Source organism: Ixodes scapularis, unplaced genomic scaffold (genome assembly GCF_016920785.2).
Source record: "Ixodes scapularis isolate PalLabHiFi unplaced genomic scaffold, ASM1692078v2 PGA_scaffold2__306_contigs__length_199485367, whole genome shotgun sequence".
Lineage (NCBI taxonomy): Eukaryota > Metazoa > Arthropoda > Arachnida > Ixodida > Ixodidae > Ixodes > Ixodes scapularis.
The window spans coordinates 60216038-60239546 of record NW_024609857.1 but is presented as its reverse complement, the minus strand read 5'-3'; the positions used below and the strand labels follow the sequence as shown (position 1 = coordinate 60239546).

At 45.4% G+C, this 23509-nt stretch overlaps 1 protein-coding gene across 1 annotated transcript; it reads right to left on the bottom strand.

Annotated features, from left to right (window-relative positions):
* Positions 1-21682: 21682 nt before the first annotated feature.
* Positions 21683-22654, bottom strand: LOC115326541 (testicular acid phosphatase-like). The gene has a single exon (XM_029987451.4). It carries the CDS (start codon positions 22652-22654, stop codon positions 21683-21685), a length of 972 nt encoding a protein of 323 aa, XP_029843311.2.
* Positions 22655-23509: the final 855 nt, after the last annotated feature.

The window sequence follows — 23509 nt, the reverse complement described above, 5'->3', positions numbered from 1 at the left end:
CTTTTAAGTTCAGCAGGGGCCCAGTTTAACGTTCATGGTGACTAGCATAGTGCCTACATCCGGTTCCTTCTTTTGTTTGCCGCTTTGACCGCCTCGCGATTTAGCCGTTTTACATGTCTGGCAACGCCAAGATTTAAATGAACCAACACGGAACTCTTCCGAGATGACAGAACAAGTACCTATATGGTGAGAGTACTGGCATTTAACGCACGGTATTTGCGAGCCTTTTCCCGAAAAGTCTTCGCTACAGTTCAGACAGACATCGTCCGTGCTTTTTTTGCCATTTTAGAGCATCTGTCAAATATGGCCCAGCAACAATGGCAAGGCCAATAGCAGCAGCAGCCGCAGCGGCAGTGGCAGCAGCAGTTTGTAAGAGATGAGTATCAGTTTCTGTCAAGGACGTTTAAACAGACAGGACCCGGCATGACGTCAGCCTGAGTGAAGCCGGAAGAGGCGTTTAATCCCAGACTGCCTTGCGCACCCGTTCCGAGGCGGTGGGGTTGCGCACCGGCGGTTCGTCTGCTTTCTAATCTGCTCCGGCGTGTGCTTCACAAGGCTAGCTTTCGATGCGGTCGGCGTCCGCCGTGGGCGTCCACGATGCAAATGCTTTGCAGCGTGAGTGTTTATACTTTGTTCCACATTATGTGCGAGCGAAGTCAGAACTGGAAGCGCGAGCCCGTTGTTCTGTGCGCTCCTGGCTTGCATGCGCGCTCGTGCGATCCGCTGCTGCTGTCTATTAAGAAATGCGTTGCGCACCGCCAAGTCCTTCACGGTGCGTCGTCTAGAGCGTCTCAATTCTAGTCACTTACTTTCCGCTGGGCAACCAGGCGTTCGTTTATAATAATCTCATTCAATTCCGACCATACCGGTTTAAAAGTCTCCCGTTAAGCGCTGTTTCAAATAACGGTGGGTGCTTCCATTACTTTCGGTGCACACAGTCGTGTTGCCACGGAAATGTCATGGCAACGCGGTTGTTTGCACCGAAATTAATGGCGGCGCCCACTCACTAGGCTTCCCATTGGTCAAGAAATGTTCGTTGCGGCCCGTGGCCACGCCTACTTCCGTTACACTTCGCTCCATGCATTGGGGATAGGGACGCCACCTCCTGCCCATTATAACCTCCTTGGTTTCTGTAAATCAAAAACTGCATTCAAGGCGACGCCAGGCTCTTTAAATCGACCGCGAAATTCGGTTTCTTAACCTATCGCGCCACGACCTTGTGCAGCGTTGCCCACAGATGGTGCATTTTTTTTTTTTTTTTTGTGAAACTTGCAAAGAGCGAACTTGCCTGAGGAAAAAGTAAAGAAAGAAAAAGGCTTAGCTCCTATGGAAACGCAGCGACGCCCCCGGTCTTCAAACAACACGGCACCGTTCCGTACGGGAGACAAGAGATGGTGCAAGCGGTCGCGACGCCAACTGCCGCCAGCGAACGAGCATACGACGCCGAGAGCCGGCGTCTTTAGTAGACAAGGAACTGCAGTTCCTTGTTGTTACCGCGCCTGTTTTTGTTTCTGCGACGGTCGCCGCCTGCGGAACGCGCGCCGCTTTTGAGTCGAAAAGATCGTCTGCTAGACGCCGGCTCTCGGCGCCGTCTGCTTGTTCGTTGGCGGCGTTCGTTGCGCCATCTCTTGTCTCCTGTGTGAAACGGCGCCGTGTTGTTTGAAGACCTGTGGCGTCGCTGCGTTTCCATAGGAGCTAAGCCTTTTTATTTCGTTACTTTTTTCTCAGGTAAGTTCGCTCTTTGCAAATTTTACAAAAAAAAAGTGCACCATCTGTGTTTAGCCATCCACTATGTTGTAGACAATAATATAATGCAAGCACTTCCCTCTGTTCACTCACAGAGGGGCCCCACATTCATCTCTTCCTTAGCTGAGTGTAAGAACCCTTTTGTGCAGCACGTTCATTCTGCTCAGGGTAGCCATGTGGGCTTTCCCGGTAATGAGAAAGCAGATCAACTTATTGCCCCTTTGAGGGAATGTATTCAAGCGTTTCTCAGCCTGCCCCACCAGGATCTCGGATCAATTTGTAAAAAAGTCAATCATTAACTCCGCGCAGTTGGACTGGGGCATGCAAACTGACAACAAGCTTCATTCCATTTAGCCTGTCTTGGGAATCTGGGAGAGTTCCTCTCATAGACAACGCCGTTTTCATGTCCTGTGTCGCTTACTAATTGGACACTCCCGTCTTGCTCATTTGAACTTGCTTTGTAGGGAGGATGTGAAGCTCTGTGAGAACTGTGGAAAAGTGCCGATTGTCCTGCATACATTATGGCAGTGCAGAGGTCTAGATGCTCAGCGCCGATCCTCCTTCACAGAACTTTTTTCGACATCATCTTCCATTTCATCCATACTTTTTACTTGGTCACCAACTTTTAGTATCATTCCAGCGTGTTTGTGACTTTCTTTAAACAAAAAAATAGGCTATTTACATCACCTGTGTTTTAATCACTTCTCGGATAACGATTATGCTTCATGAAAAACTAGCGTTTTGCACACTATGGCCTTAGTTGCCCTTGTGCCACAAAACTTCCAATTATCATCATCAACCGCTTTGCTAACGTTGGCTCGTGCCGTCACATCGAAGCATGAATAGACCGATCTCACCAGCTAGTTTGAGTACGCCACCGATGCCATCATGCGTCGTGGAAACTGTAGTCTTTCTGCATGCGCGACAACCACGCTAGAGGTCTGCGCAAGCAGAGCACAAGACGGCACGAGCTGTTTCGTGCAAGGGCGCCTACCTTTTGTGAACTACAGTTATGGCGGCGTCACGCATGCGTGGAACACTTAGTGAGATCGGTCTATTGAGCACACGACCGCTGGTCCCGCTTTCCGCAGCGTACGATCCACTGAAATTCTCCATTAATAAATAGCTTTTGTAGATTGTTCCGATGACTCTGATAATGATCCCCGATACTCCGCTGCCCTTTGCAAATGCATCGTATTGTCAATTGGTATCTTTATCGGGGGTGTCGGAAGTATCGGAACATCTAACATAACTCTCTAATCTTCGTGTGCGATCGCTGAGTAGCACGCGTACTAACTACGGCCGCTAGAATGTAACATAACAGGCAGAAATTGTCCGCTGGGATGGCTGCAAACGCAGCAAAAAAGCACGCTCCCTAACCCCTCCCAAAAGGAGGTTGCAGGGTTTTATAACAAAGTAAACGTTAGCTTTATTTTTCCTTTGTTTACTTCAAAGCATCCTTAGCGTGCAAACTAACAACAAAGCATGCACATGCGTGAAATTACAAAACAATGATTTCGGCGACCGCAATGGCTACTGACACGAGCTTCTTCGTACGGCGCTTATATTCAATCCGCCGCCTCATCAGAAATGCGTAAACACCGAATACCGTAATTGAAAGTCCGACCCAGTCCTACGGCGCATCTTACTTCCGTCCTAGTTGGTCGCAACGGATGTCAGTTGCGCGAAAAAACGTTGGATGTCATAACTCTTCCCAGATGAAAAGCCCGAGAAAGTTTCGGGGCTATCGTTGTAGACTCCGTGAGAAGCTCATTCCTCAGAAGTGGCGATAGCGAGGGAAAAGATGGGCGCCTAGCACGCCCGCACGCACGCCCGTGATCTCGAATACGCATTTTTATCGCCGCTTCCTAATTAAGAAGCGCTCCCTTCTTGCAATCGATTTACGTCTCCGAGTAACGGATCGCCCGTGGTGTATCTTCACCAAGAGCTATTCCCAGAGAAGGACGCTCTTATCGAAATAACCGAGTCATTTCTCTAGCCGGTTTGGTCAAATAGGGGTGTTTGGTAAATTCATTAGTGCCGTAGCGTTCCACTTGCAGAAAAAAAGAGCCACTTTGTATTTCGGTGTTGCCTGTTGCTCGTAAAATATAAGTCGTTTCGTGTTGAGAAACTCGGAAATCTTTTGACACATTTGAGGGCATCAAAGCAGAAGGCGTAACGTGGTGTCTTCTTTTATTAAAATGTGCAACTTGAGAGTAGTACATTTATATCGAAAATTTTGTTTAAAAAACACGGACACCTTTTGCGACATCAAATCAAAAGACTCGGTTCCTCTGAAGAACTGTCAATGTTTTATTTCGCCGCGGCTTTATATTTGATTACTATCGCCTTCACTAACTGTATTATGTTCAATACGGCAGAAGTACAGGATGTTTGGGAAAAAAAGAGAACTGTGTTTTTCTCTCTATAAATATAGGTTATGTATTGCTGAACGCTCATCCTTCTTCCATATATTAGAATCCGAATGCTAAAGAGTCAGAACTACCCATATGCTATGGACTTCAATAGTTTTAGCGATTCTCGGTACTTTTAAAGGAGAAAATGGAGCCCGTTCCAGCTAGCAGACGCCATATTTCTTCATGTAGGCGCAAGTTTTGTCAGCCGCCATTTTCTCATTGATTCTTTTCTTTTTATCGGTTCTAACGTTCGTATTGCATAACGGCAAGTTCTAAAAGATTGGCGACTGATCCGACCCGCGCTGGCGTCACATTTGGGCGAACGCAGCTTTTTACGGAAAATTTAAAGTATAAAACAGCGAGAACGAGGACGGGAGCAGGACATCTTTTATTTATCAACAAGATAGAATGGCACAACGATAAAACTACCCCCGAAAGGTCTCGACGTTCTCAAAGAAAGAAAGGAGATAATTCTTAAAAGGGAACTGAATTTGCTATAAATATAAAAGATTAAAAAGCGCTGGTGTCACGACGAGGTATCACTAATCTAGTTATCTCTGATTACTTAGAATTCGACCTTTGTCATTGTCAATGATAATGAAGGTCCAGAAATTTTGTTGTTTACAGTCCCAAGGGGAAATGTACTATAAATATAAAAGCTTAAAAAGCTCTAGCGTCACGGCGAGGTGTCAGCAATCTACTCATCTCTGGTGTTACGAATTTGACCTCTGTCTTTGTCAGTGATAATAAAGGTGCAGAAATGTTGTTTACAGTCCCCATGGCAAAGATTCAATGATTCCTCTTCCAAATCTGTTGTTGTGCCCGCCCAGTATTCTAGTATCAGAGAAATCAGGAGTACAGTTATCGCACGTGCGGTTGTGAACTACAATTAGGTTATACGACTCATTTGAAGCCTTTGAAGTTTCCAAGTTGTGTTCCCTGAGTCGATGGTTGAAGCATCTTCGAGTCTGTTCAATGTTCTGACTGCCACAGCTTAGTGAAATATAAGCAAACCTTTCTTTTTTCGGATTCTACAAACTTTTTGGCATGCTTTACAATGCAACCTCCGGGTCTGTGGCTCCCATAACCTTTTTACCCATTTTTTTAAGGCGCATACGACAGGAAAAAACAACACTCGTGTCGAACTTGGACGCGATAGATCTTAAACGGTGCGCGGAATTGTGCATGTAGGGAATCACAGCGAAACGACCTTTCTTTTTGGCAACAGCTTGCGGAAGTTGTGGTTTGAGAATGAATCTCTCAAGGGTGGAACGAAGTAGGTCAGCAGGAAAGCCTGCTTTTTCCGACCTCTGCTGCTGCGACGTGAGGCTACTTTCGGAGAAATGCGTGCACGACTTGGAGAATGAGGACTTGAAAAGTGACCTTACTATGTCATGCTTAAATGACTTGGAGTGAGCACTGGTGAAAGAAAGGACTGGCTTCTCCGATCTCTGCTGGAAGGCCCAACAAAGACCTGAGGAATGAGGATCTAACCGTAAATCCAGAAACTGTAATCTTTCCTTTGAAGGATTTTCCCGGGTAAAAGTTAGTCCCGCCGCACAGTCTTTGAAAAGTTCAAAGATGCTGTCAGCTGACACAGCGTCTAGATAAATGACCAAGTAATCGTCAATATAGCTAAACACTAGGCAACCCTGGAAGGTTTTGTCCATATGATCGTTGATAGCCCTGCCAACAAAAAAGAAATATTTCACTAAGGACAGGTGCAATGCAAGAGCCTATACAAACTCCCTTCTTTTGTCTGTAAATATTTCCTTCGTATTCTACTGAAGTGGACTGCAAGTAATTATTTATCAAGTCGATGAAGCCCTCAACCGAAACACCGGAGGAATTTAGAAAGTCGCAAATTCCATGTTCATGGATCGCATTATTCACAGAATCTGAGATGAGTTTTGGTTCTAGGCTGTAATACATATATGTCGAAAAACATAATTGAGTGCGGAATGGAACAAAAATGAAGCGAATTGAAGCGGGGGATTCATTTAGAGGAGGATTGGACTCTGAAAGGCTGAAGGAGGATGATATTAGACGAATGCTTTTGTAGATAACGACCCAGAGGTTTTTCCCAACAGCCAATTTCTGAAATTATGCTCTTGAAGGGAACTCCATTATTTTTTATCTTGGATTCATGGTTAGTGTCTGTACTGGCATTGTTGTTGTTGTTGTTGTTGTTTCCCATTTCAAGTAAGCATATCATCCGCCAGGTCTCTCATCTTTAGCAAGATAACTGATGAAGGCAATGTCACCAAGCTTCACTGCCAATGCCATAAGTATAGAACGCGGGCTGGTATTGTAAAAGCATTACGCGTCAATGCATTGTTAAGGTAAAAGCACAGAAGTAGAGAGAAATGACCCGTATATATCGACTTCTTCATAACTCTTTTTATTAAAAATTCGCCAAAACAAAAACAAAAAATTTCTTCTGAGCCTCACTTGTATCCTTTTATGCGCTCCTCATCAATGGCTTCATTTCTATGCCAACCCTAAACGCTGCACTATACTCATCCTTTAAAGGAGCTGAATGGAGGAGTGCGGAAAATAAGAGAATACATTAAAAGTCCCCGGGCTTTAAAGGGACACCGACAGGGTATTTATGCTCGCCGAGGTTTTTAGTTGTACGTGACATATGAGAGCCCAACTACCCAGAACACAATTTGCGGCTCGAAATTCGATTTCTCTCCGCACGAAAACCGCCGATCAAGAACTGGCCGGTTCAAGTCGCGCTCACTACCTTTTCTCGGGTCACGGGCCGTTTTCTAAGGTTTAGACACAACCACACTTGGGAAGTAATCCGTAACTTTTTCAAGTAATTTTGTAATTGCCACATTACCTTTTTGCGGAAGTAATTTGTAACTTAATTTCGTTGCAAAATATTGGTAACAAATTACTTTAATTACTCGTTACTTTAAAAAAATGTGAACATAATACCGTAACTAGAGCAATGCGAGCAGAACATTCAGCAGTATAAAGAGAGCAAGTTCAACAAAATATAAAACATCAGGAAGGGGAGAATAGTCGAAAAGAAAACATTATATTTTTTTGTATGACCAGTCACTAGAACCACTAGAAAAACGGGCCAGTCATGTGCAAATATACGAAAGACAAAAATCGAGTAAGACAACGCCGAGTAGCCTCTCCGTCGCCTTCCATGGTATGTTCTTCTTCTCACGGGCTGGAGAAGGCTCTTCGTGTTTATTTGTTTTTGTCCTTTGCACCGTTTCACCCTTTCCAACTACTTCGACGTATCCCGCCATTTTCACAGACACTAAACGCGGGTCCGTACCCCCTCGATTCGCGGGTTCGCAACTCGCGTAACAGACGATGTAGCCTCGCGCAAGGGGGACGAATTCTCTTTGTCTTTGATGTGCTCTACTTTATTCTAGCACGCTATTGAGGCATGGCTGAAAACGCATGGCGTTTTCAGCCATGCCTAAGAACATCGACTTCGAGGGTACGGACGATAGGTCTTTTGGTTTACTTGTCCTGGCATGGTGGTCGAGTCCACTCCTCACTTTACAGTCACCTGTCAACATAAAAAGGGGGGGGGGGGGGAGGCCATCTAAGAAGTGCTGACAGAGAGAAAGAGGGAGAACGCTTAAAAGTGGTGTGATCCTCTATTGTTTTGTGAGACCGATGGCCTACGCTTCTCTCGCTCTCTATGCCCTCCCCTCCCCCGGCCTCCACCAATAATTGGTATGAAAGTGAGAACCAATGCTTTTTCTCTGACTGGTCGAGTTTTTGGTCGTGGAGTGTCCGTCGTCTCAATGGCCATCTCTTAATGATATGTTCCAAATTCAGGGCATTAAGAAGAACGGAAACCTATAGTTTCAGTTCATACTTTGCTTTCCAAAACAAAAACAAACAAAAAAACACATATTGTCATCAGCAAGAACAGCAATCTCTAATCTACGGAAACACATCAAGGTAAGCTGGGACACCTGCATTCTGCATTGGCTATACATTGTAACGTTACAACCAGGTTTTTCATTTCTTGTGAATAACACGCGAAACAGCCGTGTCAAAAGTGAGCTTTCGTAGATCGCATCTTTACCTCCAAGCCTCGTAGCGGACGTAGACGCTGCTACTGAGCATGCGCACTACTATAGCTTTGTCTGCACAATTCTGGGGATCATTTCCCCAGAAATGGCGGGTGTGGTTGCAGCTTTCGGTGCCTTGCCAGCTTACTGGTGAACGGAGTGCCACCTACAGTCTTTTTCTTAAATACAACATTCTATTTTTACAAGGACTACCATCCTACGGGCGTATCAGAAATGAAAATTAGTGTTGCAGAACATTTTTGAAAAATGTCAAATTTGTTTCTATTGTTTTCTTGATAAATGTACGGGAAGGTGACGTGAAAGTAACTTGTAACGTAACGACTAAAGTCATCCGTTACTTTTGAGCAAAAGTAATTTGTAACGGTAATCCATTACATTTGAGGCTCGGTAATTTGTAATTGTAATCCATTACATTTTTTTTTTAAAGTAATGAGCCTAAGTCTGGACAGAACCACCAGATTTAATCAATGTCGCTGGTCGTTGAAAGCAAACACTCAATATTAAAAATAGAAAAAAAATATGAAACCCATTTTTGTGGCTTCTGAAGAGCTGCAAATAGGTTGATTGAAAAAAAAAAAAGTTACACAGAGAACCGGAAGCATTCTGTGCGTTGGCTGCGTAATTCTCAACATGCCGTCGTTTCGCGTATCGTGGGACTCGCGGGGACGACGATGGCAGCGGACGACGGGCGTGGGACCTCTATTACTTCAGAACTGTCTTTAGCGGTACCGGCGAATTCTGTCTTCCTTTGAAAGAGAAACTTTGCGCCGATCGAAAGATTTGGCATTCATCCCGTACTACACGCCCGACTACCAAGCGGATTTGCATGAAGACGTCGCCGACCCTTCGGTGCTGAAGACATCGCTCGCGCAAACGTCAAGCACGAAAGCACGAAGTGCGTACTTCGAGTTGAATATGCACGCGTACGATTACTGTACTAGGTGCGAGTGTGGCCAACGCGTGGTGCTGCCCGACTTCGACTCGGGAGTGCTTTCACTGGAGGAAAATTGGCAGCAAACTTTCCATCCTACAGTTGACCGGCTGCATTATTGCAATCGAAAGTGTTTCCCCAGTAGCTCAGTGGGAATACGTCCGTTTCACACGCGGTGGAGCCAGGTTCGATCCAGTGTGAACCTACTTTTTTTTTCAAACGCTTTGCGATATTTACATTTCTTTTTTTACAATTATCACGGAAGAAAGAAAAATATTGTGGACAAAACGTCGCTGATCGAAATGGTATGGGATTTCCTTTTTGACACCGGCGAACTCAATGTATTCACTTTCCACAAAATGCAAGGAGCATATAAATCGGGTAGCGTCCGCTTTCCGAAGTGCCCGTAAATGTTCCACAGGAATTGCAGCCAGCCATTGGTCCCGATCCCGTTGAAATTTCGGAAACATGTGCAGACTCTGCCGCACAATGCCACTTTTTTTTCGTGCGCAGGACATGTGAGGCAGCTTTTGGCGCAACACCTTAGGGATACTGTTTTCGGAGCCGATCAGATCACGGAATTCACCACGGGCACTCGCTACTTATCTCCAACTCTTCAGTGTACGAAACAACTCATCTTGAAGCGCAGAACAGCGAGCGAAACAAACACAACTGCAAAGGAATCGCACGGCAAACGGTTCCCGAAACGCATGTCGTCCGCTGCACGCACAAAAAAAAAAAAAAAAGGTTGAAGAAAAGCGCTTGGTTGGGTATAGCCCCGTGACTTCAGCCACTCACTCTCTCATCTCCACTTCTCCGACCTCCGTGCGCGGGCTTCAGTTTCGGTTTCGAGCAGTTGTGTTTTTTGACTCTATTAAAAATATACATGACTCTGTTGCAAAATATTGATTGGGTAGTCTTCCGACACCATATAAATCGCCTAACCAAAAGTGAAAAAAAAAAAAAAAAATTGGAGGGTGTCAGTGTTCTTTTTACCCGCTCGTCAGTCAATGGGCAAAATTCGCTACACAAACCTGAGCTTCAGCAATGCACGAGTGTATTCATTCCTTTGGGGCTTAATTATGAAGACGCAATAATGGTCGTACGGTCCTTACAATATTTCTTGGGAGGGCTGGAAATTTTAAATAAAATGCAGAAATATAACTGTTTCGACTGTTTTGAACCTGTTGTGAGATATTTTTGAAATTAATATTATTTAGAAGACAAGCGTGACAAAACGCTTGACCGTACGTACTAAGGGTGCCTCTAATATTAATTTGAAGACCATGACGAGAAAACTTAATGTTGTTGTATTTTTGTATTTGTGTAAATAAACTCGCCCTGTTTATTTTTAACGTCTTAAAGGGGCACTGCAATCATATTTAAGCGTCTACCTATTTTGCGGTTTCCACATTTCTTGGGGTTCGGGCAAGCCAGCAGGCGCGGAGAGAGTAATTAAATATCAGTGCGTCATGTTGCCGCGCGCGCAGGTGGCCAAGTAGACAGCGCCGCCGTGGCCTAACGGTTATCGTGCTTGCCTCCCACGCGAAGAGCCAGGGTTCGATTCCTAGGACCAACGCGTCTGTCATTTATACTTGCAATTTAAAGACACCAGTAAATGTGTGTTGCTAGTTCGAGAACCCTGTTGCTTGTTCGAGGTCCGAATGTAATAGTCGCCGAACCTTCTACGCCGAATAATCCAGAAACCCACGCGGGTACATGAGGGACTTCGCACGCCGAGTCGAAGTGAGTCTCGCTGCAGCGCTCGGGCCTGCTGTTTCGCCGACATTGACGCCTGCGACACAAACTTACTTCTATTTTGATTTGGGCACAAGTTCGCCCCATTAGACGTTCAGTTTCTTCGGTTACTCCTTGCCTCATCATTCAACAGAAAAACCCTAATATGTATTTGGAAAAAAAAAAAAAAAAAAGAAATACTTGAATACATGGCAAAGAGGGTAAGACACTTTTTCAGAAATATATTTATTTTGTGAAACATTATTTCAGATATTTTCATCATTTGTGGACCTAGCTGGGTCGCTAGTCGATATAAAAAAAAGAAGCATAATGCATCTTACTTTAAACAACCCCTACAAAATAGTTTATTAACTAACAAACAAGTGCTTGCTGTAAGATGCAAATTGACTTTTGACGTTTGCGTTTTTGCGCACGAAACAATTTTTTTTTTTGCAAATTTAATACTTCCCGTTTTCAGGACGGCAAGAGAACCAAGCGGGCCTTCAATGAGAAGAAAATACGTTTCTACCAAAGGTGAAGCGTAAATTTCTTCGTTTTTTTTTTTACCTTTCTAATTTTAGGCAAAATCACATGAACCACAAAATCAGTTTAGTGTCGTCATAAATAATCTCGAGAGCCCACTATGCTATTGTCTGTTATGAACACCTTTTTTAACAGTGAACTTACTACATCACGGTGGAATGAACAGGTGCTACTTTATCTGTCTGGACTAATTCGATCCCCACCCCTGCCCGTTTCGATCTGAATAAGCATCATACCGGCGTGCGGTTTCTTATCACTTCTGCGTGGTGAACGTTAAAGACCCCAGGCTAGTGGTTGTACTGCACTGGCCAAATTGCTCATGTACAGTACAGCTGTGTCAGAAGTCGCCCGTTGAGGCAGACTAAGTTCAGGCTGTATGAACATGCCCACAGCCTAATTGCTTTTTTGCTAGACTAAGGTTTTTTATTTGTTTGCGTTTTTCTTGCAAGCAGCGTCAAGTGCAGGAGTGCACGATGTCTGTGCATCGAGTGGCCCTTGGAAGCAGATGGCGGCGCAGCACTGAAATTGCCCTTGGAAGCGAACGGCGGTGGAGCACCCGCTCCTGGAGCGTGCCTTGCGCGTTTCCACAAGAATGGTTGGCGGTACTCGAAAGCGCGAATTTTATCGAGGGAATTTAGTCGGCACTTTCCGGCAGCGCCTTCAACTTTTGGAATCTACGAGAATGGTCGAAATTGAAGTCCTGGAAAAGATGTGTTATCTTTGGAGAACAGAGCAGGCTGTCACGTATGACCCAAGACAAGACGTCCAAAACGAACCTTGGGGTGCACAATAACGAAGCATTCGCATCTACTTCACAACAACCTCCATCCATCTAAAAAAAAAATGCGAGAGTTGTTAGCATAATTTTTTTTAGAGGGTCATGATTTCTTGAAAATTGCAGAGATACATAGATTGTTGAAAGTAAGCGATACAAAAAAAAAATACAGCCTAAATATATTTCGGTGCACTCCGGCTTTTCACGAATGGCCAAATCACGGTGCTGGCCTGAAAACGCGCTGGCTCCTAGCTTCTACTCTGCTTTTAAAACACACCATCTTCCTTGTCGCATCTGATGATAAGTTGCCAGGGCCGGAACTCGTGACGCTACGGCGAGGCACATTTTTGTCGTGATGTCACGGATAGAAACCCTAAGAGGGCCCCACAAAAACATATCGGCGTTGTATCCTGAGTGAGTGGCGCCACTGCTTTCGCTGTCTGGTTTCAGGACACAAACATAAACCAACACACAGACGACCAAAACCTTGCAAGGCAATTGACTGATCGGTCTCTTTCGCCATGGCAATCGGCATTTCGGTCGCTTCCAATCCTCAAAGTTTCGAAAGGCTTGATCTGAACCAGCCGTGCCAAGAACGCTAGGGAGCGTCATCATATATGTGAAGGAAAAACGCGCGTAGCGCCGCTAGCGGAAGAGCTGGTGTTCGACAGTGAGGCGCGCTCAGCAGCCTGCGGCGTCTTTTCGCGTGCGAAGCTGTGGCGGCGGAAGCGCGCACGGACGGAACTTTTGCTTTTTGAGCCGATAAGTTGAGGGTGACGTTGCATGAGTGCTGGGGCAGATTTAAGAAGGGCATTTAGCTGTTCTCCGCTTTTTATATATTGAGTTTGACTCGTTATTGGGGGTAATTTCTTTAGTTGCGGTCGAGAAAGGGAATTGAGCAATTTTCCGAAGAGCAAGACGGGCGCCACCATAATTGCTCTCAGTGGGAAATTTGTTTTGCTCGTCGCTGTGAACGTAGGACTGCTGGGACGATAATATTTGGAGGCGAGTGAGATGTTCACTAAGTTTGCGCAGTAAGTGGGCCAAGTTTTATTAAAGGGTAACTGCAAAAAAAGAAAAAGTGTTTTTTTAAACAGCCTAATTGGGGCAAGCATGTCACAAAACAAATCTTCCGCGAAAAAACAAATTTTTGTTAGCAATATTTACGCCAGAAGACGTAATTTAATCGGAGTCACAACCTCTCCACATTTAAAGCTCCCGCTCTTTCGACCCCCGCGGAGTGGCTGGAATACGTCCTCCGTGATGTATAATACCAACTTTGTGGCGCGCGATTTGAAACGGACGAAATAGCCGCACACTAAAATCAGTCCCGCGCGATAAATATTGCTGTAAAAAATGTTGTTTTTGTTGGAAAAATTCTTTTGTTACATGCTTGTCCCATTTAGGCTGTTTAAAAATTGCACTTTTTTTTTCTTTGCAGTTACCCTTTAAGACAGCAGGTGTGAAAGTTATGGTTCGAACGAAAAAAGGAATAAAGCTGTCAGGAATATCCAATATTGGACCCAAAATGTTCTGTTATAACTTATAACCGGGCTGTGCGAAGTGCAGATTTGGACACACAGGTTCTTGGACTGTAACTTGGCACAACAGTTATAATACTAAAAATAGGTGGCATAAGGAAACCAGGTGAAAATTTGGTTTGGGTGGCGTAACTGAATGGGAAACGGTTTAGACCGTGAAAGGGCTGTCAAGAGAATATCACTCGTCGTGGGAGATGGAGACTTTACAGCTAGGAAGGGACTAGTGCACTGTACTTCCAATTAAAACAACCTACTAAAGGTGGCTTGAAAGCCGAGAAAACCAAGTTGCCGGCCAACACACGGTTTGGCCGTCGAAGGCTTTTGCGGTCAGCTATTTTGTGGCAATCTGGTTGTGCGAGGTGCTGATTTTCGGCACACAGGTACTTGGACAACCGTAACTTGACAAAACACTTATTATACCTAAAAGAGGTGGCATAGTTTAACCAGGTGTAAATATTTTTGGCGGCGTAACTAAATGAGAACCGGTTTTCACCGTCAAATGCTGTCAAGAGAATACCACTTGTCATGGCCGGGAGGTGCACACTTTACAGGTAGGAAGGTACCAGTGGACGCTACTTCCAATTCTAACAAGTTTGAGATAGATAAAAAAAATTGTTGTCTACAAGACTCGGGGTGTCAGCGAATTCCACATCCAAAAGGAGGCTGATCAAAAAAGAAAGCACATCACATAAACTTCCATGCTCAAACATCGATTGTCCAGGGATTCCAAGTTTAATTGTAGTTTTCCTTAGATTTATATTTGTCACTTTTTGTACCGTCCGAATCTTTCTTCATGAAGCACAGACTGCGTGCCATACTGGTCCGGAAATATCATCGACACGTACGATGGGGACGAAACTTCTTCGGGGGGAATTCCTTCATCGAAATTGGCACTGCATACCCGCGAGTGTGGGATGGCATTTCAGTTCGAGCTGAGATATGTAGGCTTTACTGGTACGAAAACAAACGCAGAGCGCAAAGCGGCAGTGTAGAATATGTCAGCCGTGTCGACACAGTGGCAGACATGATCGCGAGACCAAGTTTCTCGCGTCGTACGGCACTGGTCCATCGTTGTCGCTGTCCCAAAAAACATCGGCGAGATGAAAAACTGTGAAACTTTGTCCCCACGAGATATGACGCATAACTATTTAAGTACTTAACAACGCAGCAGTTCATGCTGTCAACCCAGCGCAACCACACCGCTCCGACTTAAACACGTACCAACGAGACCTCGAAACAGAAAATAACGAGCAGAATCACCATTATGAATCTTTAGGCCATTCACAAAAGCTTGCGATGCTATCGAAAACCAGTAGAAGCTCGTGGCATAACATTGAGTGCAGATTGAGCACACGTTCGCTGGGCCCCCATTCCGCAGTTTAGGATCTATACCATATTAGGGCCTTTCCGTAGATCGCGCAGTGCGGATTGAAGAGCAGACTTGTTCACAACGCGTTACAAGTTACTTGTAGTCAATTACATTTTATAGACAATTTGTAACGCCTCCATTACATTTCTTGAGCTGTGACGATTATGTAATTCAAACACTTGTTTGAGTAATGAGTTACTAGTAATCCATTACAATTTTCACTTCAGCTGAGGTTTCTTATACTGAAAGAAATATTTTTCTGCTAAAGCCACCAAACCGGCATGCCTGAGAGGTTTTGTTTCAGAAAACGTTTATTGAATTAGTCACCCAGGTATACTGCGAGAGATTTCTTTTAACTGAATTTTCGGGAGCACCAAGCAGCGCTTGCAATACCAAGAGGGACACGTTGCCGCGAAACAATTGCTGTTATAAAAGCAATACTGCGGTTATTTACGATACGATACGATACCAGTTTATTTTTTCACCACATATACATGCGGTGAATGGAAGGCCGGATAAAAAAGCTGCAGAAATACAGCTTGACTAAGCTCCGGTCCCTCATCCGGCAGCTACGACAGAGCACAGGAAATTCTATTTACAAAGTGAGTGAGTATGACATATAATGGACATCTTAAGATGCTAAATGAACAGCTTAAGAATAATGCTTTTGGACAGATGTACAACATCAATATTTCTATCAAGATAGGTATTCAGTAAAATAGGCAACGTGTAACTTATTTTCTGTTTACCGCAATTGGTCCCCCACTTCGGAATCTGCCAAGGCTGGTAATGTCTACATGAATAAAAGTCAGATTTTTCTTCTAAACCAGAAATTTTCAGGACTATATCTGAGCGCCCAAAGGCCGTATACTTTTACGCGATGGTTAATCGATAACCATAGACCAGTTGTATATTCAAAATTTTGTATGATTTAAGCAATGATTGTGTTGGATGTATGTAGGGGACATTTGCAATTATTCTAGTCACCTTTTTCTGCAGTAAATGTAGTGTGTTTAAATTCGAGAAAGATGTATTTCCCCAGACTCGATTCCAATAACACAGATGGGAATAAAATAACGAATTATATAAAACGCTCCTTACACTTGTTGGAAGAATATGTTTGTGTTTGGGGGGGTTAAGAATTTTCACGATTGTTCCCAATTTAGCACAGAGATATTTAACATGATTAGTGCATGTTTTCCGAGAAAACAATTCCAAGCGTTTTAAGACTTCGGAAATTAATCACCAGGAAAACGGCACGATGAGCGTCTGGCCTATCTTTAGTGCACGTCGCGGGAAAGCGGTTTATTCTACCCTTTTTCTGAGTGCCAGATATGAGCCACGATGACTAGCTTTTTTGTCTCAGCGTGACGCCCAGTTACTGAGTTTTAGACATAACACTCTTCGCGAGTTGTCTACGATAAGGTTGACAGCTGAACAATCCCTGCACGATGGCGTACACAACAGAACCCGGGCGGTTGGGAAGCTGGAACCTTAAAAAAATGCCTGTTTATTTATCTTGGAGTGAATTGAAGTAAATTCCACTTCGTCGTTGCTATCATATGTAGTTCAAGGATTGGACTTTTCGTGGTTTCGAAACATGGCGGCGGCATGTAAAGGAAGATGGCGTCGAACGATGCGTTAGATTAGTTTGCTGATGTCTGTGAAAAGAATGGTGGGTGCTTGAAGTCGCTTCATTCTCAATAAACAACGTCGAAGTTGACAATCCGACAGTGCTCCTATTTACGTCAAAGAAGGAAAAATTAATCCCAATATCAGACTGTCAACCTTGACGCTGTTGGTGCAAGAAGGCGACGACTTCAAACTTCCACCATCATTTTTATACACAACATCGAATTTTCGTTCGACGACATATGATTTTCTCGCCGGAACGGTCTAAACCGTGTCTGCGTTCGCGCCACACAATAATTTCATCGAACGCTCGACGCCTTTAAACGTGAAAACACGTCCGCCACGCCTTTGTCCAAGAAAGACGGGGGTCGGCTTCCCGGGGCAGTCATAGCCGAAGCCGAGTGTTGCCCCGGGCAGAACATTTCCCTATCTGCATACGGTACACACGACTCGGACCTTCGACTGAAGTCAATGCAGCACTCTCGGTGACTTCGTAAGAAGAGACTGAACCGAACAAAACAATAAAGAACGTTCCTACGCTGAGACGCCTCCGTCGAACGTTCGAGAGCAAGGACCGTCATGACGGGAAAGGATCGTCTGCGGGAAACGCGCTTGGCACCGGGCAGGCGCTCGCCCACGCATGCGCGAAGAATGACGTGTCATACGAGGAGACCAATTAGCGAACTTGTTTGCGCCTTTGCACAGCCCATCGCAGCGCCTAAACAGGTGGGCACCCACTAGAAGGTAATATTTACGTCGTTGCTGCTCCCTCGCGGCGACCTTCACCTTGTAGCAACGCATTTTTAATAGAGGGCGTTAGTGTCTGCTGCGTCTGAGGAGGTAACAAGCGGAGCGCTTCTCCCCTGGCAGGGAGGAGGGTGGCACTGGCGGTCTGTTACCTCCTTTTGGTCAGGGTTGGGCAGTATCGCGATAGTATTTCAGAAATACATTTCGTATCTGTATTTCTGTATCGCGATACATTTTTTTCACCAGTATCTGTATTCCTGTATCGAAATACATTTTGAATGCTCCTTTGTATTGCAATACAATCAGGGTGAAATGTATTTCGTTACATTTCTTGAGAAATAAGCTCCCCCCCCCCTCAAAAAAAAATCCAACGCATTTATTTTTTTTATTTTTTTTGAGGGCACCAGGGCCAAGGAGGTGCTGGGGAATTGTTACCATACTGACCAAGGTTCCTTCCGATTCTCCAAACTATTTTCCTATGCGTCCTCTTTTCCCTTCTGAGAAGTTTTGTGTAGTCGGGGACTCGAACTAGGTGGCGTGCCAGGAGTGGAGTCAGAGCATCTTCTGCCGCAGGTCCTTAGGTAGGAATTTCTTGAGTTATTATTTGCTGACATCCAATGCCCGCTGCCAACTGTCTCTCTTGCCTTAGCGCACGCAGTACACCCGGCCGGCAAAGCTGAGTCACAGTCCGTTGCAGCAAGAGCCGGGCGGTGGTTGACTTGAAACAGTAGGATGACTCACGCAGTGAAGTTCAACACATATTCGAATGCGTCTGCGGCTGCGCTCGTAATATTGCACTGCTCAAGGCTACGTCATCAGCCGACCTGAAAGTAACCCGCTTCTCTGGTGATCCGAAACCCAGGAAGGAAGTCAGACGTGGCCTCAGTGTGCCGACCCAGACTTCGTACACCTGCGACTCGTCTCGAGCTCGCTGTTTCTCGGAGAGCTCGCACTTGTGCCGGCAATATCAGGTCGCAGTCCGCGAGGTCTCTATTTGGAGTATGCAAGTCAGAACTTGTGGAGTGCAATCCATGCGTCGGTGGCAGGGGGTCGACAGGAAAGACTTTTACAACAGGGATGCCACCATATCGTTTTCTAACCGTAAGAAAAGATAAGACAGGTGTTCCAGGATGCTTCAGGTAGTCCACTATTCTCGAAAAATCCAAATGACACTGCCTGCTCGATCTTCAACGAGGTAACCTACGACGAAAGTACGTATTGTCCTTTCATAGAGCAGCGTGTTAAAGTTTCATGTTCCTTTCCACACCTACAGATGAAGAATGCCAGTTTATTCCACCGTGACGTCATGTGATAAATGCTGACCGGAGCGTCCTTATTGAACAGGGGAGTGGTGATTTTGGATTACATATAATTTATTTAGAAATCGAAGTCTTTTCGCACCCCTCATCAGACAGACAGGATGTCAGGGAAGGGACCGCAGTCAGTCCTTGATGGAACGTTTTTTCAAGCCCATTGAAGACTCCTCGTCGTCCGAGATCACTACCTTCAAGGCAAAGTGCCAAGCCTACGGTAAAATAATTTCAGATAAAAAACTTCAACCTCCAACTTCAAGGTTCATCTCATTTGGCGTCTCAAAATAATTTCAAAAATGTATTGCAGTATCAGTAGTTCTGTACTTGTATTTCTGCCCTCTCTAAAATGTATTCCTGTATTTGTATTTCCAAATACTTTTTGCCTCTATTTAAAATGTATTTCCGATACGTATTGCGATACACTTTTACAGATATATCTCAGTATCAGTATTTTAGCTACTATTTTAAGGTATCGCTGTATTTGTATTTCCAAATACTTTTTGCCTCTATTTAAAATGTATTTCCGATACGTATCGCGATACACTTTTACAGATATATCTCAGTATCAGTATTTTAGCTACTATTTTAAGGTATCGCTGTATTTGTATTTCCAAATACATTTTTGAGTATTTCTGCCCAACCATGCTTTTGGTACCCTTTTTCCTAAGAGTGTGGGCGGCGGCGTGGTTTGAGTCGATAATTCTTGGGTCTTGCAGCCCAAGTTTTCACTCCGTGTTATTCTCTTGACGTGTATAGGTTTGAAGCCGCATATGCTATTTAACATGCGCTTGCCTCGTTCAGCAGTTGGAAGGACAATGACCGGGCTAGAGTGAACAGGCGCGATCTCTTACGGCCTTTGCACGGGGAGTATAGTTGCTCCCTGCGACGGGAGCTCGAAAGGGTCACTGTAACCCTACCGCACCTACAGCGCTTTGATTCCTTCTAAGAGGCACTTCCTCCTCACCATGTTGTCCTCTTTGCTCTGGAGTTGAGTTGGGGAAGTTTCTAAAGTAATCAGACCCACAAGTTTTGAGGCCGTCTGCCTGCAGGAATTTAGGCGGAACCCCTCTTTCTCTTCGTCTCCTCAAGAAACGAGGTTGTATTGACAAGCATTTAATGATCGTAAGCCGAAACGTATTTCCATCGGCTAACCAGTTATTTCCAGCAAGCACAATGGCACAGATTTTCAATCGCAGTGGTCGGGCAACAGTTGTTAAGGATGGCTCAGGCTGTGTTGGGCATTGCAAAGCCCCTTCAGGCTTCAAAAGTAGCGCAAGGTGCGTCGATGCACGAGGCACGTGCATCGACGCACCTTGGAAAGATCATGGCGGCACCGCGCAGCACTGAGCTAGATTTCGGACGTCGTTCTTCCCAGAAGTGGCGGGCGGCACGTGTCTCGAGCATTTCCAAAAGAATCAATGGCTCCACTTTTACCAGGATAGGGGGGCTTTAGGGCATGGTATACGGTGCCACCCCTACGCGGCTAAAGAAGTCCCATTGCTCCTAGCAAGAGTGAAGGGCCATAGAGCATACCGCTTTCTAGCCCGGTCATAGAAGAACAAGACAGGGCAGCACTGAGCATCTCGCTCGATTTTATTTCGCAACACTGATTGCGGGGACTCCCAAAAACGGAAGGAAAGCGCGAGGAAACTTCACAAGTTGTGATCCTGGACCGGCTTGCTAAAACAGCGTCTCCAGCTGGCACTGATTGAAAGAAAGCACGCTGCAAAGGGTGGGGTGCGCGAGTGTCTTGAGACGCGTCTTGAGTTCCGCTCAGCCCTTGCGCTGGCTTTGGCAGTGTTTTCTTTCCCCCAGTCTCAACTGAGACGCTATTTCTAAAGTCATTGGATCTGGGAAAGTTGCGCTATTGCCTTCCCACCTGCTAGTAGGGAAGGCAATGGCAACAGGCAATGGCGATGTCTGGGACAGGATTTTCATACTGAGAATCCTGTCGAACACGGTCGTGTATAAAGGTGTCTGTATGACAAAGAATCAAAGAATACAGGAATATTTTCCTATAATAAAAGTATTTCTAATAGCAATAAAAACTTATCATAGTAGCGAGATTTATTATGTCCGCAGTAAGAAGAGTGATCCAGTAAGTTTCAATTTAGTAGACTACATATAGGGCACACTATGTTTGGAGTTCTTTGAGTCCACATTTTAACGAAATTGTTTTTTCGTTCTATTTTAGTATTTCAAGATTTGTTTTTATTAGGCACTTTAGTTCGATCTGATAAGGGCATCAGGAAACTACGCAAAAAGCTTAGTCCTGCATTCGTGATTCGTGAATTGTGTTGTGCATCTTTATAGGCATACCGGCGGGTGCGAGACAATTTTTGTTTAAAAATACAACAAAAAATTGCCGAAAGAGACGACGGAGTGTAATATCGACCCCTGAAAAAGCGTAAATACGAAAATAAACTGTACGTTCTTTCCCTTTACTGTTAAATACGTTGAGATCATTGGTGATACTGCTTTATTTAGGATCCCAATGAATCGTAGGAGTCAGTTCATTCTATGCAACACGCCACTTCTATTAAAGATTATACCGCAGACTCCGGCCAGATGATGCATATACTTAGGAAGTGCTCCAACTCTAAACAACTTGAAGATAAAGCATTCCCTCAAATCCTAAGCAATCAGCTATTGGTTATAAAGTGTCACAAACTCTCAGTATGCACATCCATTCTAGAGAAGTGTAGAACTATCGCAGTATTTATCGTTTTTCTAGGCCGCAAACGGCGTCGTGGTAGCGCCGGTGTACCCTTGGCTGCAGCCTACAGTGTGCAGCACAAAGTATGAGAATACCTCAACCCGAACAAGAAGGTTCCGTGGCCCGTCGTTGTGCAAGGTCATATCGGGTTGGACCCTAGAACTGAGCGGACGAAGCTTACGAACTCCGGCAGGGGCCCCGGATTCTCTAGCTTGTCCAACATAACCAAGTGGGGGTTCTCCTCGGTCGCGAAGAGAACCTGCACCACGGGTTTCCCTCTACCTTCGCACAACACCTCGAAGAACACGCTGGCACAAAAGCAGGGCCGGCCGTCGTACGACTGGTTGAACAGCTTCAACACCGAAAACAGGCTGGTGTCCGAGAGTGAGAAGACGTGTAGCTTGTCGGGTCGGTCGACGCCGGCCTCAAACTTTAGCGAGAAGGTGTCCAGGATGCGCGTGAGCACCGTTCTAGCCATGTTAAGCTCGTGGCCCGAAAGCACCATACCAAACATCTTGCGCTCCGCCCACAGGAAGTCGTCCCAGTGTGGCACAGCCCAGCTTGGCATCGGGTTCCCGTTGAGCGTGTTGGTGATTAAGCTGTCCATAGCTAAGAAACGCTCGGATCTGTCTTTGGTTGGCGCGCCAGCCTTTTTCGCGATGAACTCGAGCATGTCGCCCATGGTCTCGAAGCCGCCTTTAGCCGGATGCCGTACGAGGGCGTCGAAGTTGTCACGTAAACTTTCCTGGAAGATTACGTCGTACCTTGTCGGGTCCAAGTCTGGCTTGGCTTGCACACCTAGCCCCCGGATGATCTCTTCGATGCTGTCACGGCAGCGGTCCAGGTAGTTATGGGTAGCGAGCACTTGGCCGGGCTTGTCTGCTGACAGAAGAGTCGCGTAGCGGGCTCGCAGGAACTGTCCGAAGCGGAAGGCCTGTTCGTGGCCCTTTGACGTCAGCTGGCCGCATGGTTCCGGGTTGGACTTAAGCAGGGCCGTGCAGTCGGTGACCGGAGTTCGTTGAGCGTGGCGGCTGACGACGAGGGCGTACAGGATGTTCTTCGGACACTGAGCGCCATGCACGTTCTTAGGGCGGCCGCCCGGACTCGACATTGTCACTGCCCACGACGTCCAAGGTCTCGGTGCCCCGCTGTATATGGATCGGTCGTCATGGCGGCCAGGCCGTGCGTGTGATCTTCTTTATCCTTCACTCGGCTCTGAGGAAGACCGTGTTCACTGGTTCGAAATGTGCTCTGTGTATTTAAAGCGCTTTTTCTCTTTCGTTCCTTCTTTCCTTCTTTCCTTTTTCGTTTCTTTTCTATTTTTATCTTTTTGCGTTTCTTTCTTTCTTGCTCTTCTTTATTTATTTATTCTGGTCCCCCTCTGGAACTTTATTTTTAGACAACTGTACACTTGAGTTTCGCGTCCGTCGTTTTTAGTCTGATGTGTTTCACCACCGCCATCACTGAATAAAACTGTTGGGAGAGCCAGATATCACGACTGCAAGCCCCCCCCCCCCCCCCACCCTCAGTTTCGACAATGCCTTTTGTACTAAGTACAGGAGGCGTTGATTTATATTAGAGATGCCGCAAAGTTTTTGCGAACCCGAGGTTCAAAATTTTCGCAATCTTCGAATGTCGAACTTTGCGAAAGATGATGATCAAACTTCCGAAATTTTGGCGCTGAGAAATTTGATTGTTTTCAAACTTCCGACTCTTTCGCGCTTTGAAATTCGACATTTTTAACCTTTTGAATTTATCGCGTCAAGAAATTCGACGATTATCGACCTTTCCACACGGTTGGATTCGAAATTTCGGCAAACGACGCACGATCTGAACAAAAGTTCGACAAAGTTAGAACCAAGTTCGCCTCCGAAGGTTCAAGGCTACAAATATAGATTACGCAAGATATTACCAATGTATGAAGTGGTGAAAATTGCACTTAGCCGAAGGCGCCCCGAAGGACTCG

Coding starts and splice junctions, on each gene's coding strand:
- LOC115326541 (XM_029987451.4), bottom strand. CDS start 22,654: ATGTCGAGTCCGGGCGGCCGCCCTAAGAACGTGCATGGCGCTCAGTGT.